We start from the raw sequence: 15,192 nt of genomic DNA on the forward strand, positions 1-15,192 counted from the left end.
TGTGGATGTGGCAGCAGCTTCAGGAGACCACAGAGTGGCAAAGTGACATAGTGTGGAGGTGGCAGCAGCATTCGGAGGCCACAGAGTGACAAGGTGACATAGTGTGGAGGTGGCAGCAGCATCAGGAGGCCACAGAGTGGCAAAGTGACATAGTGTGGAGGTGGCAGCAGCATGAGGAGACCACAGAGTGACAAGGTGACATAGTGTGGAAGTGGGTGGCAACACCAGTACCTGCTACAGATGGTGGGTGAAAGAAGAGACTTGGCATCAGATGTGTGGCATCAGGCGGGTGGCAGCATCAGAATAGTAGCCAATGAGAAGGCTGCAATATTTTTGTCTAAGCTTAGGGTACTTTCACACTAGTGGCACGGACCTCTGGAATAAATGTTGTACTTTTAATCCGGCGGCCTCTCGGCATGCGCCGCCATGCCGCCGCCATAACTCCGCCCTTCCCCCATTATAGTCAATGGGGCCGGAGCGGTCGTACGGGTGCACGCATTCACTAGCGGCAGGACGGATCCAACAGGCTGTTCACCCACCGAAACAGCCTGCAGGAGTCCCTTGCCACTAGTGTGAAACTAGCCTTAGCAACATCCCTAGCAACCAATAGGAAAGCTGCCTACCCCTTACTATATAAGAAACTCCCCAGCAGCCATTTTCTGCTGTTTTTTGCAGTTCTGAGAGAGAGAGCAGTCTCATTACTATGCTCTGTGCTTTGCTGAGTCATTTACATTGCTGAGTCAATTACATTAGATAGTTAGTTAGCTCGTATATATAATACAGATAGTTAGTGGGAGATAGTCATTGTAGGTTAGATAGTGATATAGTGCAGTTGATAGGTTTTAGTGCAGGGTGTTAGGTAGTGTGATAGGAATTACTGTACTGTGCATTTTCTACAGTCTCAGGAAACTTCTAGCAGCTAGAAAAATGTAGCAAAAGTGACCCACGCCTGTATTGCGTGCGCAATATGCACATATTACATTGCCGATTTTTGAAAATAATGACTTGAGATCACAAATTCTGGAAATTGCGAATTTATTGCGAATATTAGGCCAAAAATTCACAAAATATCTCGAAAACGAATATTGCCTCTGCTGCTCATTAGAGATGGCCTTGTGGTTCGCCTGGCGGTCGTTTTGTGGTGGTTCGCCAAACATACGAACATATGGCGATGTCCGCCAGCGCCATATTCTTTTGCATTGCGCCGAACTTTGACCCATGACTGTTTATAATTGGGGAAGCAAGGATCGACTCACAGCCAAGCTCCTACTTCCTACTTACCTCCATAGTAAAATCCCTAATACAATGGGAGGGAAGAGGAGGCTGCGAGCCCCACCTATAACAGGCCATGTGACACCGGCTACCAGGTGCACCAGAAGGTTACCAATGACAAGCATTAGCACATTCAATACATGTAAAGAAAAATCACTGAATAAAGTGGCCTAAATGGAAGGAAATGCTCAACCCCAAACACTGTAGTGTGTTTATAATCGGGGGAGCAATTCCTCCACAAGGGATCTGTTGCTAACGGCAATCCCCAGCAAAAATGCATACAATGGAGGATGCTGGCAGCGGACCACATGCACCCCAAAAACATCCTACACAAGATGAAATAATGTGTTGATTAAAATATAAAAATACATAAATCACTGAAAAAAGTGCACCACAATAATATGCGACTCACCATACTGGCTAGACCCTCATGCTGATGTTAAAAACTGAGACTTTAACCAATATCTTCCAGTCAGCAACATAGTCAAGGTATCTCAGTGTGGCGTGGGTCCTACCGCTAAACTACCTATCGTGTGTGAACAGAGTCTGATAGGTGCTAATGACCGACTGACAGCCAAGCTCCTACATACCTTCATAGTAATATCCCGAATACAATAGGAGGAAGGAGGAGGCTGCGAGCCCCACCTATAACAGGCCATGTGGCACAGGCTACCAGGTGCACCAGAATGTTACCAATGACAAGCATTAGCACATTTAATATATGTAAAGAAAAATCACTGAAATAAGTGGCCTAAATGGGAGGAAATGCTCAACCACAAACACTGTAGCGTGTATTTTAATATTTTCATCCACACAATATTTCATGTTCTGTAGGATGTTTTTGTGGTGCATGTGGTCCGCTGCCGGCATCCTCCATTGTATGCATTTTTGCTGGGGATTGCCGTTAGCAACATATCACTTGCGGAGGAATTGCTCCCCCGATTATAAACCCGCTACAGTGTTTGGGGTTGAGCATTTCCTCCCATTTAGGCCACTTTATTCAGTGATTTTCTGTGCGATATACCTGCTTCCACCAAATATTAATTAAGGGGTTCTATATACCTGCTTCCACAAAATACTGATTAATGGGTTTGATATACCTGCTTTCACAAAATACATATTGAGGGGTGCGATATACCTGCTTCCACAAAATACTGAATAATGTGTTTGATATTCATGCTTCCACAAAATACTGATTGAGGGATGCAATATACCAGCTTCCACCAAATATTGATTGAGGCCTGCGATATACCTGCTTCCACAAAAACTGCTTTTCTCTAGGGACTTTGGCACAGTGTCATTTTGAAAATGACAGGCAGAGGAAGAGGCTTTCCGCAGGGGTGGTAGGGGTCGGGCAGATGCACCAGGCCATAGCCTAAGTGGGAACTTGGAGAAGGTGCGTGTGATTACGTCAAAGGACGCACCAGAGTTGGTTGAGTGGCCCACTCAGCCTTTCGCTTCTGCACCCTCTTCATCCTCTGTATCTGCACCCTCCTCACTCTCTGCTCTGTGCACCCCCAAAGACACCACCACCACCATAGCCTCGCCTCTTGAGTCAAAGGAATTATTTTCCCATTCATTTCCAGACCTTACCGATGCACAGCCTTTCATGGCATCGGATGAGAAGGTAGCAACGGCCGCCTCCCAGCGGTCTGACAGCTCCGCAGGACGCCGGCACATGGCTCCGCAGTGTGGGCATTTTTTAACGTGTCAGCTTCTGACCATAGTGTTACCATCTGCAGCCTGTGCTGTCAATGCATAAGTCGTGGTAAGCCCAACACTCACCTAGGGACGACCGCCTTAATAAGGCACCTGGCCTCCCATCACCCAGCCCAGTGGGAGCAATGCCGCCAGAACCCACAAATCCACACTCCCGGCTCTCCACGTCCTGCCTCTTCTCCTTCTCCTCTCTTCTCCCATTTGTCCTCCACTCCACATCCACCGCGCTGTCGTCGCGTTCATCTGGCAGAAGGCAGGCTTATGTGGCCCAATTGTTCGAGTGTAAAAAGTTGATTACGCCGGATAACCTTGTTGCCCTGTTACCGCTGGCTTGTCAGAACTTCTTGCCTGCCAACTACTGCCATAAACTCGGAGGCTTTTCGAAAATTTGTGGCCATTGGCACACCGCAATGGAAGGTCCTCGGAAGGAAATACAGTATTTCTCCCAGAAGGGCATCCCAGAGCTATATGGCAACGTTCAGCGGCAAGTGAATATATCTCTGGCACACAATGTCTGTGCCAAGATACATCTGACCACAGACATGTGGTCTAGCAAACACAGGCAGGGAAGGTACATAACTTTTACTGCCCACTGGGTGAACTTTCTGACGGCCATCAAGCATGTAACCCGTGGCACCCGTGTGGATTTGGTGTTACTGCCACGGATTGCAAGAAGGCCTGCCTCTTCTTCTCCTCCTCAAAATCCATCCTCCGTCTCCTCCTCGTCTGACTCCTCCTTTTCCACTGCTACCACCTCTTCCGCTGCACCCCCAAGCTCCCCAGAACCTATTTGACGTGCAAAGTGAGACGTTTTTCATGCTGTGCTGCGGCTGTTGTGCCTGGAAGCCAAGAGCCACACCGGTCCTGCACTGCTTTAAGCTCTGTGGTCACAGGCCGATCAGTGGCTAACACCGTTCAATTTGACAGTTGGTAAAGTGGTGCGCGACAACGCTGCCAATCTGCTGAGCGTGCTGAAACAGGGCAAAATGACACACGTGTCGTGCATGGCACACGTCCTGAACTTGGTCAATTCATTGCCAAATACCCTGGGGTCCAGGACGTCTTGCGGCAGGCCAGGAAAATCTCTGCCCATTTTAGAAGATCTTACACGGCCATGGATCGCCTTGCTGACGTTCAGCGGTGACACCACCTGCCCGTCAGACGTCTGATTTGTGACAACCGATGCGCTGGAACTCTACATTGTATATGCTTGATAGGCTGCTCCAGCAGCAACGTGCTACATGTACGAACTCTTCATATGGCAGGTTCTGGGGAGCTTGGTTTCTTTTCACTGCACAAGTGGCTGCTCATGCGCCATCTTTTTGGAGCGTGCATTGTGTTGTGTCATTGATCAAGCCGTCGAGGAGCAGGAGCTGGAAGATGAGGAAGTCGCAATGCTGAATGAATTCCTAGGGGGTTGCTACTCCATCTGAGATAAGTCAGCAGGATTCTGAAGAGGAGGATGGTTGCTGGAAGGGAGGAGAAGGAGGAGCAAGAAGAGCAGGCTTTGAGGGAGACTTTAAACTTTTCAGGGATCCTTGGTGTTGTCCATGGCTGGGGGGAGAAAATCGAGGACGACATTCTCCTGGGTGATGAGCAGGAGCAAGTGCGCTCCATAGTTTCTAATTTTGTGCAAATGGGGGCCTTCATGCTCCAGTGTTTAAAGTATAAAAAGCATAAGGGGCAAGGACCAGTACTCAGTGGCAATGTACTTAGACCCCCATTACAAACACAAAATGGTGGACATGTTACCAGCATCACAGAGGGCTGTCAGAATGCAGCAATTCCAGGCCTTGCTATGAGAGATGCTGCATTCTGCTGTTGCGGGCACTGGCAGAGGAATTTCCACCCACATCGAAACAGGTGCGGTTACCAATCCTACCGTGCCTGCAAGAAGAAGGCGGTTTGAAGATGTGTTAATCACTTCGGATATGAGATCATTCTTGCAGCCAACCCATCGACAGCCGCCTTCCAAATCCAGCTTCAGTGAACGCTTAGACCGTCAGGTGTCCGACTACATCGGGTTAACGGCCAATGTGTACACTCTGAGAAGCGAGGAACCCCTGGACTACTGGGTGTGCAGACTTGAGCTGGCACAATTTGCCATGGAACTCTTGGCTTTCCCCTCGTCGAGTGTTCTGTTCGAAAGAATGTTCAGCGCAGTAGGGAGGATCGTGACCGATAAGCGCACTCGCCTAGCTCACAACAGTGTGGACTACCTCACATTTCTAAAAATGAATGAGGCATTGATCTCTGGGGAATTCAACACCTTTGACGACCACGTGCAATTGAATTTCTTCATGCCAGCCCACACATATCCGCCACGACCCATAACAAAGAATGGTCCTTGTCTTATGTATATAAAGCAACATAAAAGGTCTTTTCTGTCAGGTGAATGCCTAATTTTTGGGGCCTCTGCTCTAGTGGCCTACAGTAAAATTGTTATCCAGTGATCGCCTAATGTACCTCCAGCCACATAATCACTTGTTCTTTTCTGTCCGGTGAATGCCTCATTTTTGGGGTCTGTACTCCACTGGCCTACAGTAAAATTGTTATTCAGTGACTGCGTAATGTACCTCCAGCCACATAATCATTTGTTCTTTTGTGTCCGGTGAATGCCTAATGTTTGGGGCCTGTATTCCACTGGCCTGCAGTAAAATTGTTATCCACTGTCCTTCTAATATACCTCCAGCCACATAATCACTTGTTCTTTTCTGTCCAGTGAATGCATAATTTTTGGGGCCTTTATTCCACTGGTCTACAGTAAAATTGTTATCCACTGACCGTCTAATATACCTCCAGCCACATAATCACTTTATATTTTCTGTCCAGTGAATGCCTAATGTTTGGGGCCTGTACTACACTGGCCTGCAGTAAAATTGTTATCCACTGACCGTCTAATATACCTCCAGTCACATAATCACTTGTTCTTTTCTGTTTGGTGAATGCTTAATGCTTGGGGCCTGTACTTCACTGGCCTGCAGTAAAATTGTTATCCACTGACCGCCTAATTTACCTCCAGCCACATAATCACATGTTCTTTTCTGTCCAGTGAATGCATAATTTTTTGGTGCCTGTACTCCACTGGCCTAGAGTAAAATTGTTATCCACAGACCGCTTAATATACCTCCTTGTTCTTTTCTGCTGGGTGAATGTCTAACTTTTGGGGCTGTACGCCTGTGGCCTAAAATAAAAAAAATTTAGGCTCCAGCAGGGCACATTTTTGAGAGTTTCCCTTTAAGACGTATAAAAATGGACCCCGATTAAAATACATATTTTTTGTGGGAATTTTTGCCATTGATCTGGTATGTCACTGTCCATGTAGTGGGAATATTTGTGTACTTCTAATAAGTATTTGTTTCCTGCAAATATGACCTGAAGGTTTTTCAGGTTCGCATGCCATTAAAGTGAATGGGGCCAGCCACGAACGCACGGTTCGCTAAAAAACGTCTGGGCCGATGTTCGTCTATCACTACTGCTCATCACTAGCAAAGAAATGACAACTTGGGACTCTCCAGAGTCCACCACTTGGAAAGGGAGGGACTGTAGCACCAGCAACTTGGACAGGAGCACATACAGCTTCTGTGCCATTGGATGACTCTTGGCAATCGCTTCTGTGATCGATTGCTGACAGAATGAGTGACAAGGAGTAGGAGGAGGAGGAGCAGGAGCATCAGGACCAGCAGATGATGGGAAGGACAGACAGCTCCCTTCGGCTGAGGTGGTGGAGCCTTGACTGCCTGAAACCGGGTGAGTGCCACTGGGTGATGCAGCGGTTGCTTCGGCAGGCTGGACCACCACATCAGAGCCACGGTTCTCCCAGGCCACTTTATTGTGATGCTGCATATGTTGACGCAGGGCTGGCTCCCTGGCCACGCTTCACCTTCTGCCCACAGATTCTACATATGGCCACATTCACCTCCTCCGGCGGCTTGAAAAAAAAACTGCCACACCGCCAAGTAGGTGATTTTACCCCCAACACTATGCACTGACTGACTGCTCCTGCCACTACCTCCTTGAACTCCTGCACCGCTACGTCCCGAGCAGGTAGGCTCCTGTGAAGCTGGTGGTCCACCCTGGGCACGTTTGGCTACCGACCTCCCACTGCTGCCATCCTGTCGATTCCTGCTCACGCTAGTGACTTTCTGGCACTGCCGCTGGCTCACAGCAAGCTGCCACCCTCTTCTCCCGATGAAGATGAATCCCCTTCGTCACCTGGCTACCAAGTGCGATCATCATTATCATAGAGTAGTGTCTGCACGTCACTGATGTCCTCCTCAACCGTCTCTGGGTCAGGATCCTGACCGCTCGCAACACCAGCTCCAACGCCACTCTCCTCATAACTACATGCCCACCTAACGGAGGAAGCGGCGAATGTCTCCTCCAGATATTGGCTGGGCAGTAGCTGCTGACTGCCCTGTAGTAGCTATTCTTCGCTAAAAAAAGTGGAGCTGAGCCTACAGCATCTAATATTTCTCGTGGTGAGGGAACTGAAAATGACAGAGGAAGGTTCAGGACAGGTGGGGGCACAGGGCCTGCTCCCGGGCCATGCCAACTAAGCATTGTGTCAGAGGAATCCACCAACTCTTGGCTGGGGGTGTCTGATGTCACTTGAGACGGTGTGGATGACCGAGTCAACCATTCAAGAACCGCTGGGTTGCTGGTCAAGACACGACCGCTAGATGACACCGGGAGCTCAGGCCTCTCGCTGCTACCCCTGCTACCATGCCCCCTTACTCTGCTGCGACCTCTGCCTGCGCCAGAAACTTTTAGGCCTATGCCACTCCCCTGTGCAGGGCCTGGCACTTCTCTGTCTGACATACTGTTAGATCAAATAACCAAAGGTTAGATCAAATATTTTTTATTTTGCCACTAATACACGGAAAACAGGGCTTTAGAGTATATCACTGCACCGCTGAACGTCTATTAGGCCCTAATTATTTTCTACTTTTACACAAGACAAAAGGCTTTTCAACAGATAAGTGCAATGCAGAACAGCGATAATATTTTATTTAGCCACTAATACACAGCAAACAGGGCTGTAGAATATATCACTGCACAGCTGAACGGCAATTAGGCCCTAATTTTTTCTACTTTTAGGCCCCTTGCAGACGAGCGTGTCCGGATTAGGTCCGGATGCGTTGCAGATGATTTCAGTGAAAACTGCACGATTTTGCAGGCAAAGTCAATCAGTTTTGCCTGCGATCGCATTCAGTTGTTCAGTTTTTATTGCGTGGGTGCAATGCGTTTTGATGCGTTTTGCACGCGCGTGATATAAAACTGAATGTATACAAACAACATCTTTTAGCAACCATCTGTGAAAATCACATTGCATCCGCACTTGCTTGCGGATGCAATGCTATTTTCATTCAGCCCCATTCACTTCTATGGGGCCTGCGTTGCATGAAAAACGCAGAATATAGAACATGCTGCAATTTTCACGCGTTGCACAAGTGATGCTTGAAAAACATCGCTCATGTACACAGCCCTATTGAAATTAATTGGTCTAGATTCCGTGCAGGCGCAATGTGTTCGCATCACAAATTTCACACGCGCGGAATACTCGCTCATGTGAAAGGGGTCTTACATTACACAAAAGGCTTTTCAACAGAGAAGTACAACGCTGGACGGCGAATATATATTTATTTTGCAACTAATACATGGCAAACAGGGCTGTAGAATATTTCACTGCACAGCTGAACAGCAATTTGGCCCTAATTTTTTTCTTTTACACTACACAAAAGGCTGTTCAACAGATAAGTGCAACGCTGGACGGCGAATATATTTTTATTTTGCCACTAATACATGGCAAACAGGGCTGTAGAAAATATCAACAGATAATAGAACCAAGAAAAAAAGGCCTCAATATACAAAGCTATAAGTCTGGGCAATGAAATTGGAAACCAATATAAACCTACAATGTTGTTAGTTGACAAGCAACAACAAAAAATGCCCAAAAATAATCAAAAAATATAATTAATTTTATTGTAATAAATATATAACATATCATAATATACATAAAAATAAAGATTACAGGGTAGAGAACCAGCAGAAAGGCACATGCCACAATCCACTGGCCTATACCGCTGTCACCCACTAAGAGATGTAAAACATGTCAGGTATGCAGATAATATATATAAAGATAATCCAGTCGCTAAAAAACAATAATAATAATGCTACTATAGCTCAGTATAGGACATTAGATCATCACCTAAATACATAACTGTCAGAAGGGACACAGCTCTAGAGTAAAATCTCAATGGGGATAATAGAGATGATAGAGACACTAGCCAAAGACCGGAATGCAGCAGAGGCTAATTCTAGAGACAAGAGGGAGGATTAGTCCCTCAGAGAGTATAAATGCAAGACCCTATAGTAAAGGCTAAAATGTGCCCAGAAGAAAGTCATAGTCAAATCAATGTATACCGCAAGACATAATGGGAGGTGAAGACAGCAGCACAGGTCAGGATTGGAACCTCAATGCGCGTTTCGCCTCAGCTTCGTCGGGAGGTCGACTAAAAACATTGTAGGTTTATATTTTTAACAGATAAGTGCAACGCTGGATAGCGAATATATTTTTATTTTGCCACTAATACATGGCAAACAGGGCTGTAGAATATATCACTGCACCGCACAAGGGCAAATATATTTTTCTTTTGCCACTAATACACGGCAAAAAGGGCTTTACAACTGATAACTGCACCGCACAAGAGCAAATAAGATGTACTGTAAAAATATTCCCTTGTAAGAAACCCTGTTAATGGCTGTATCAAACAGAACTTGCACCCCAATAACAAGAACAGTTTGCTGGAATGACAGAGCTGTAAAATGGCAATTTGGATCCCCAGTTAGTGCAGCAAGGGGTAGCAGGATTGTTCCTATTACCCAGTCTGTAACCTTCACTACTGAACCCTGTTCTATATAAATGCTGTGAAATGAGTCCTCCCTATCCTTTCCCTGCACAAATACATCATTTTTTCACCACAATCAAGTCTTTCCTATCACTGTCCCTAGCGCCTGCAGACATCTCTCCCTGCACTAAGTACACTGGTAAATGGCAGAATCTAAGATGGCTGCCGCTATTTATAGGACTGTGACATCACAGGCCTGGCTGCTGATTGGCTGCATGCATGGCATTATGGGTGATCCCGCCTTCCCAGAGTTGCTTTCTCCATGTCCTCACACATGCAGCAGCCATTTTAGGAAAAAATGTGATTCGTTACCATGAAGCGAGAGGCTTTGGTGCGAATCAAATTTTTCCTGAAATTCGGATCGAATTCCACTTCGTCAGCTTCGATTCGCTCATCTCTAAATATGAATAACCCAATTCCAATGTTCTAATGTCTAATGATTTTCTCAATTTCTTAAGAGCTGAATGCATTTACATTCAGGTCCAAAAACTCTACTATTCAGAAAATCCTATGTAATTATATGTAAATTACCATGTGCCATTTAATAAATAGTAATAGGTTTCTATACCATTTGTAAGACATTCTGTATTCATAGCACATCATAATAAAATTATAACACTGATCAATAATTATAGAATGCTTTACCTGCTCCCCATGCCTATTTGAGCCAGGAAAGACATTTAGGGTCTCCCAGAAGGAAAAAATTATCAAAGGTTACCTTCAATAATAAGGTTGGTAATCACTGCAATATACTAATTCTTCTCAAAGTGAAGGGGGTGATATCATACTATAAATTTGTTTAGTAATTGATCTGCATCTGTTAGACAAAGCTACCATTTTTTAGCATTGTTACTTTGTGCTGTTCTTTTGGTAACTGTTTAATTGATTCAATTTTAGTTATGACAATGAGGGCCGCTTGACCAATGTGACCCGACCAACTGGAGTTGTCACCAGCCTCCATCGAGAAATGGAAAAATCTATTACAATTGACATTGAGAACTCCAACCGGGATGATGATGTCACTGTTATAACCAATTTGTCCTCAGTGGAGGCATCCTATACAGTTGTCCAAGGTATTGTACCAGTGATACCACCACTCACAGATTCTTACACCTTACTGATATATAATATTGTTTTTTTTTGCTTCATATCTTTCCATCGGTCTCCAGTTATTTACATACAGCTCAACACTTGTTCACACCACAGTTTTTGCCCATCTGCAATAAGTAAAACATATTATAATATACACTTTAACCCCTAAGTGACCATTACTACACATTTTTACTGATGTAAAAAGGAGGTTTAAGCTAAACATCTAGCTGTAATCAATCATTATATGTACCCAAAATGGTGCATTAAAAACTATAACTTGTCCTGAAAAAAAATATACATACATTGATGAAAAAACAAAAAAGTTATAGCTCTTGAATTTGATTTAAAAAAAATGTTGTGTGGTCATAAGGGGTCCTATACAATTCTTTCTGGAGAGCGATAGTTAAAACTGTATCTGTTTAGGATGTATGTGTGATGGGTTTTAGCCAGGATACCTCTTTATAAATTAGACAATATATACAGTGGCATGCCAAAGATTGGGTACCTCTGGTCAAAATTACTGTTACTGTGTACAGTTGAGCAAGTTGAAGATGAAATGATCTCCAAAGGGCATAAAGTTAAAGATTACACATTCCCTTCATATTTTAAGTAAAAACATCTTTTTATTTTCATATTTTACAATTTCAAAATAACAAAAAAGGTATAGGGCCTGAAGCAAAACGTTTGGCATCCTTCATGGTTAGCACCTACTAGCACCCACTTTGGCAAGTATCACAGCTTGCAAAAGCTTTTTATCACCAGCCAAGAGTCTTTCAGTTCTTGTTTGAGGGATTTTCATCCATTCTTCCTTGAAAAAGTCTTCCAGTTCTATAAGATTCCTGGGCCATCTTGCATGCAGTGGTCTTTTGAGGTCTATCCACAGACTTTCAATGATGTTCAAATTAGGAGACCGTGAGGGGCCATGGTAAAAACTTGTGGCTTTTAAGTCTATTTTTTGGGGTGTGTTTAGGATCATTATCCATTTGTAGAAGCCATCCTCTTTTCAACTTCAGTTTTTTTTTACAGTTGTTGTTATGTTTGGTTCCAGAATTTTCTGGAATTTCATTAAATCTATTCTTCCCTCTACCCATAAAAAATTCCCCATGCCACTTGCTGCAATACAACCTCAAAGCATGATTGATAGACCCCTATGCTAATGGTTGGAGAAGTGTTCTTTTCATGAAAGTGTTAATTTTCTCCAAACATACCTTTGCTCATTGTGGCCAAAGAGTTCTATTTTTAAGGGATTCTGTCATCAGAAATGAACCCTAGAAGCTAAACATATGGCGATGTCCCTTGTAAAACACAGAATCCCAAAGTGAGTTTATCAAATGCCCCTGTGGCTCTATATTCCTAAAAAAGCGGTTTATATCACCTGTCAATCACTTAAAAATGTGTCCAAGGGGACGTCTCATGGTGAAAGGTGCCCAGCTGCAGCCATGTCGTTTAGGTGCCCAGCGCCGCCTTCTCAGCTGAAATCGCTGCCCTCCCTTTCATGCGATCCGCCTACCTCACGTCATCACTGCCTCTCTAACCACCGCTCGCTTCATCCAGATCCTGCGAGCTTTGAACCAGGCTGTAGGAGGTTGGATGGCTGGGATGGGCAGTCAGTGGAGGTTCGAGCGAAGTGCGCCGGCCGGCGCATGCGCACTTCGCTATACGAGGCCGCTGCCAGTAGTCCGCACGGGCGCACCAGGATATACCGAGCACGCGCGGGATCTGGATGAAGCAAGCGGTGGTTAGAGAGGCAGTGATGACGTGAGGTAGGCGGATCGCATGAAAGGGAGGGCAGCGATTTCAGCTGAGAAGGCGGCGCTGGGCACCTAAACGACATGGCTGCAGCTGGGCACATTTCACCATGAGACGTCCCCTTGGACACATTTTTAAGTGATTGGGCTCAGGTCCGGTGACTGTGGAGGCCAGGTCATCTGGCGCAGCACTCCATCACTCTTCTTCATGGTCAAATAGCCCTTACTTTCAAAGTTTTCCCAATTTTTCGGCTGACTGACTGACCTTCATTTCTTAAAGTAACGATGGCCACTCGTTTTTCTTTACTTAGCTGCTTTACTTAAGGCCGGTATACAGTACAGACCAAAAGTTTGGACACACCTTCTCATTCAAAGAGTTTTCTTTATTTTCATGACTATGAAAATTGTAGATTCACACTGAAGGCATCAAAACTATGAATTAACACATGTGGAATTATAAACTTAACAAACAAGTGTGAAACAACTGAAAATATGTCATATTCTAGGTTCTTCAAAGTAGCCACCTATTGCTTTGATTACTGCTTTGCACACTCTTGGCATTCTCTTGATGAGCTTCAAGAGGTAGTCCCCTGAAATGGTTTTCACTTCACACGTGTGCCCTGTCAGGTTTAATAAGTGGGATTTCTTGCCTTATAAATGGGGTTGGGACCATCAGTTGCGTTGAGGAGAAGTCAGGTGGATACACAGCTGATAGTCCTACTGATTAGACTGTTAGAATTTGTATTATGGCAAGAAAAAAGCAGCTAAGTAAAGAAAAACGAGTGGCCATCGTTACTTTAAGAAATGAAGGTCAGTCAGTCAGCCGAAAAATTCGGAAAACTTTGAAAGTAAGGGCTATTTGACCATGAAGGAGAGTGATGGAGTGCTGCGCCAGATGACCTGGCCTCCACAGTCACCGGACCTGAGCCCAATCGAGATGGTTTGGGGTGAGCTGGACCGCAGAGTGAAGGCAAAAGGGCCAACAAGTGCTAAGCATCTCTGGGAACTCCTTCAAAACTGTTGGAAGACCATTTCAGGTGACTACCTCTTGAAGCTCATCAAGAGAATGCCAAGAGTGTGCAAAGCAGTAATCAAAGCAAAAGGTGGCTACTTTGAAGAACCTAGAATATGACATATTTTAAGTTGTTTCACACTTGTTTGTTATGTATATAATTCCACATGTGTTAATTCATAGTTTTGATGCCTTCATAGTCATGAAAATAAAGAAAACTCTTTGAATGAGAAGGTGTGTCCAAACTTTTGGTCTGTACTGTACATGTCTATTCTGCACAAGGTACGGACAAGTCCTGTGGTTCATTTTAATGAACGAGAGCTTGGACAGGTGGCTGCGCTTGTCTGTGATAATGCCCCCTGCCGTGCTAAACACACGTTCAGACAATACACTGGCTGCAGGGCAGGCCAGCACCTCCAAGGCGTAAAGGGCAAGCTCAGGCCATGTGCCCAATTTGGAGACCCAGTAGTTGAAGGGGGCAGACCCGTCATTCAGTGTGTGTAGGCGTTTGCACACATACTGCTCCACCATGTTGCTGCAATGCTGCCTCCTGGTAAGAAGTTCCATATCAGCTGTTGGTGCTGGTTGTTGTGGCGTGCTGAAAAAGCTTTTCCACATTTTGGCCATGCTAACCCTGCCTTCTGAGGTGCTGGTGGTGCACCAGCTGCGTTAGCGACCTCTTCCTCCTCCTCTGCTTTCGCCTTGTGCTGCCACTGTGCCCCCGCTGTCAGGTGGGAATGCCACCAGCAGAGCGTCTACCAGCTTGCGCTTGTACTCGCGCATCTTACGATCACGCTCCAGTGACAGAATTAAGGACGGTACATTGTCCTTGTAACGGGGATCCAGTAGTGTGGCCACCCAGTAATCAGCACAAGTTAGAATGTGGGCAATTCGGCGGTCGTTGCGGAGACACTGCAGCATGTAATCGCTCACGTGTGCCAGGCTGCCCAGAGGCAACAAAAAGCTGTACTCTGTGGGAGGTGTATCATCTGTGTCCTCTGTATTCCCCTAGCCATGCACCAGTAATGGCAATGAGCTGGTTTTGGTGCCACCCTGCTGTGAACACGGTTCTTCCTTCTCCATCTCCTCATCCTCCACCTCCTCATCCTCCAGAACTGTGCCCTGGCTGGACAATTGTGTACCTGGCGTTTGTGGGTGCAGGAACCCACCCTCGGAGCCACTTGTGAATGACAAACGGAAACCCTATGAAATTATTCCTCTTCCTCCTCCTTCTCCTGTGCCACATCCTTTTCCATCATCGCTACCAGCGTTTTTTCAAGGAGGCTTAGAAGTGGGATAGTAATGCTGAAAACGGCATTATCTGCACAGGTCATGTTGGTGGAGTACTCGAAACAGCGCAACAAGGAACACAGGTCTCGCATGGAGGCCCAGTCATTGGTGGTGAAGTGGTGCTGTTCCGCAGAGCGACTCACCCGTG

General features: G+C 45.6%; 1 protein-coding gene across 1 annotated transcript in view; it reads left to right on the forward strand.

Moving 5' to 3' along the window:
- The window catches only part of TENM2 (teneurin transmembrane protein 2), a 3,383,593-nt gene that overhangs the window by 2,957,045 nt on the left and 411,356 nt on the right, over window positions 1-15,192 (forward strand). Inside the window, exon 24 of the mRNA XM_040404927.1 lies at window positions 10,800-10,975. Coding sequence (XP_040260861.1) covers window positions 10,800-10,975 — 176 coding nt within the window. The remainder of the gene's footprint in view (window positions 1-10,799; window positions 10,976-15,192) is intronic.

Source organism: Bufo bufo, chromosome 1 (assembly GCF_905171765.1).
Source record: "Bufo bufo chromosome 1, aBufBuf1.1, whole genome shotgun sequence".
NCBI classification, from domain to species: Eukaryota; Metazoa; Chordata; class Amphibia; order Anura; family Bufonidae; genus Bufo; species Bufo bufo.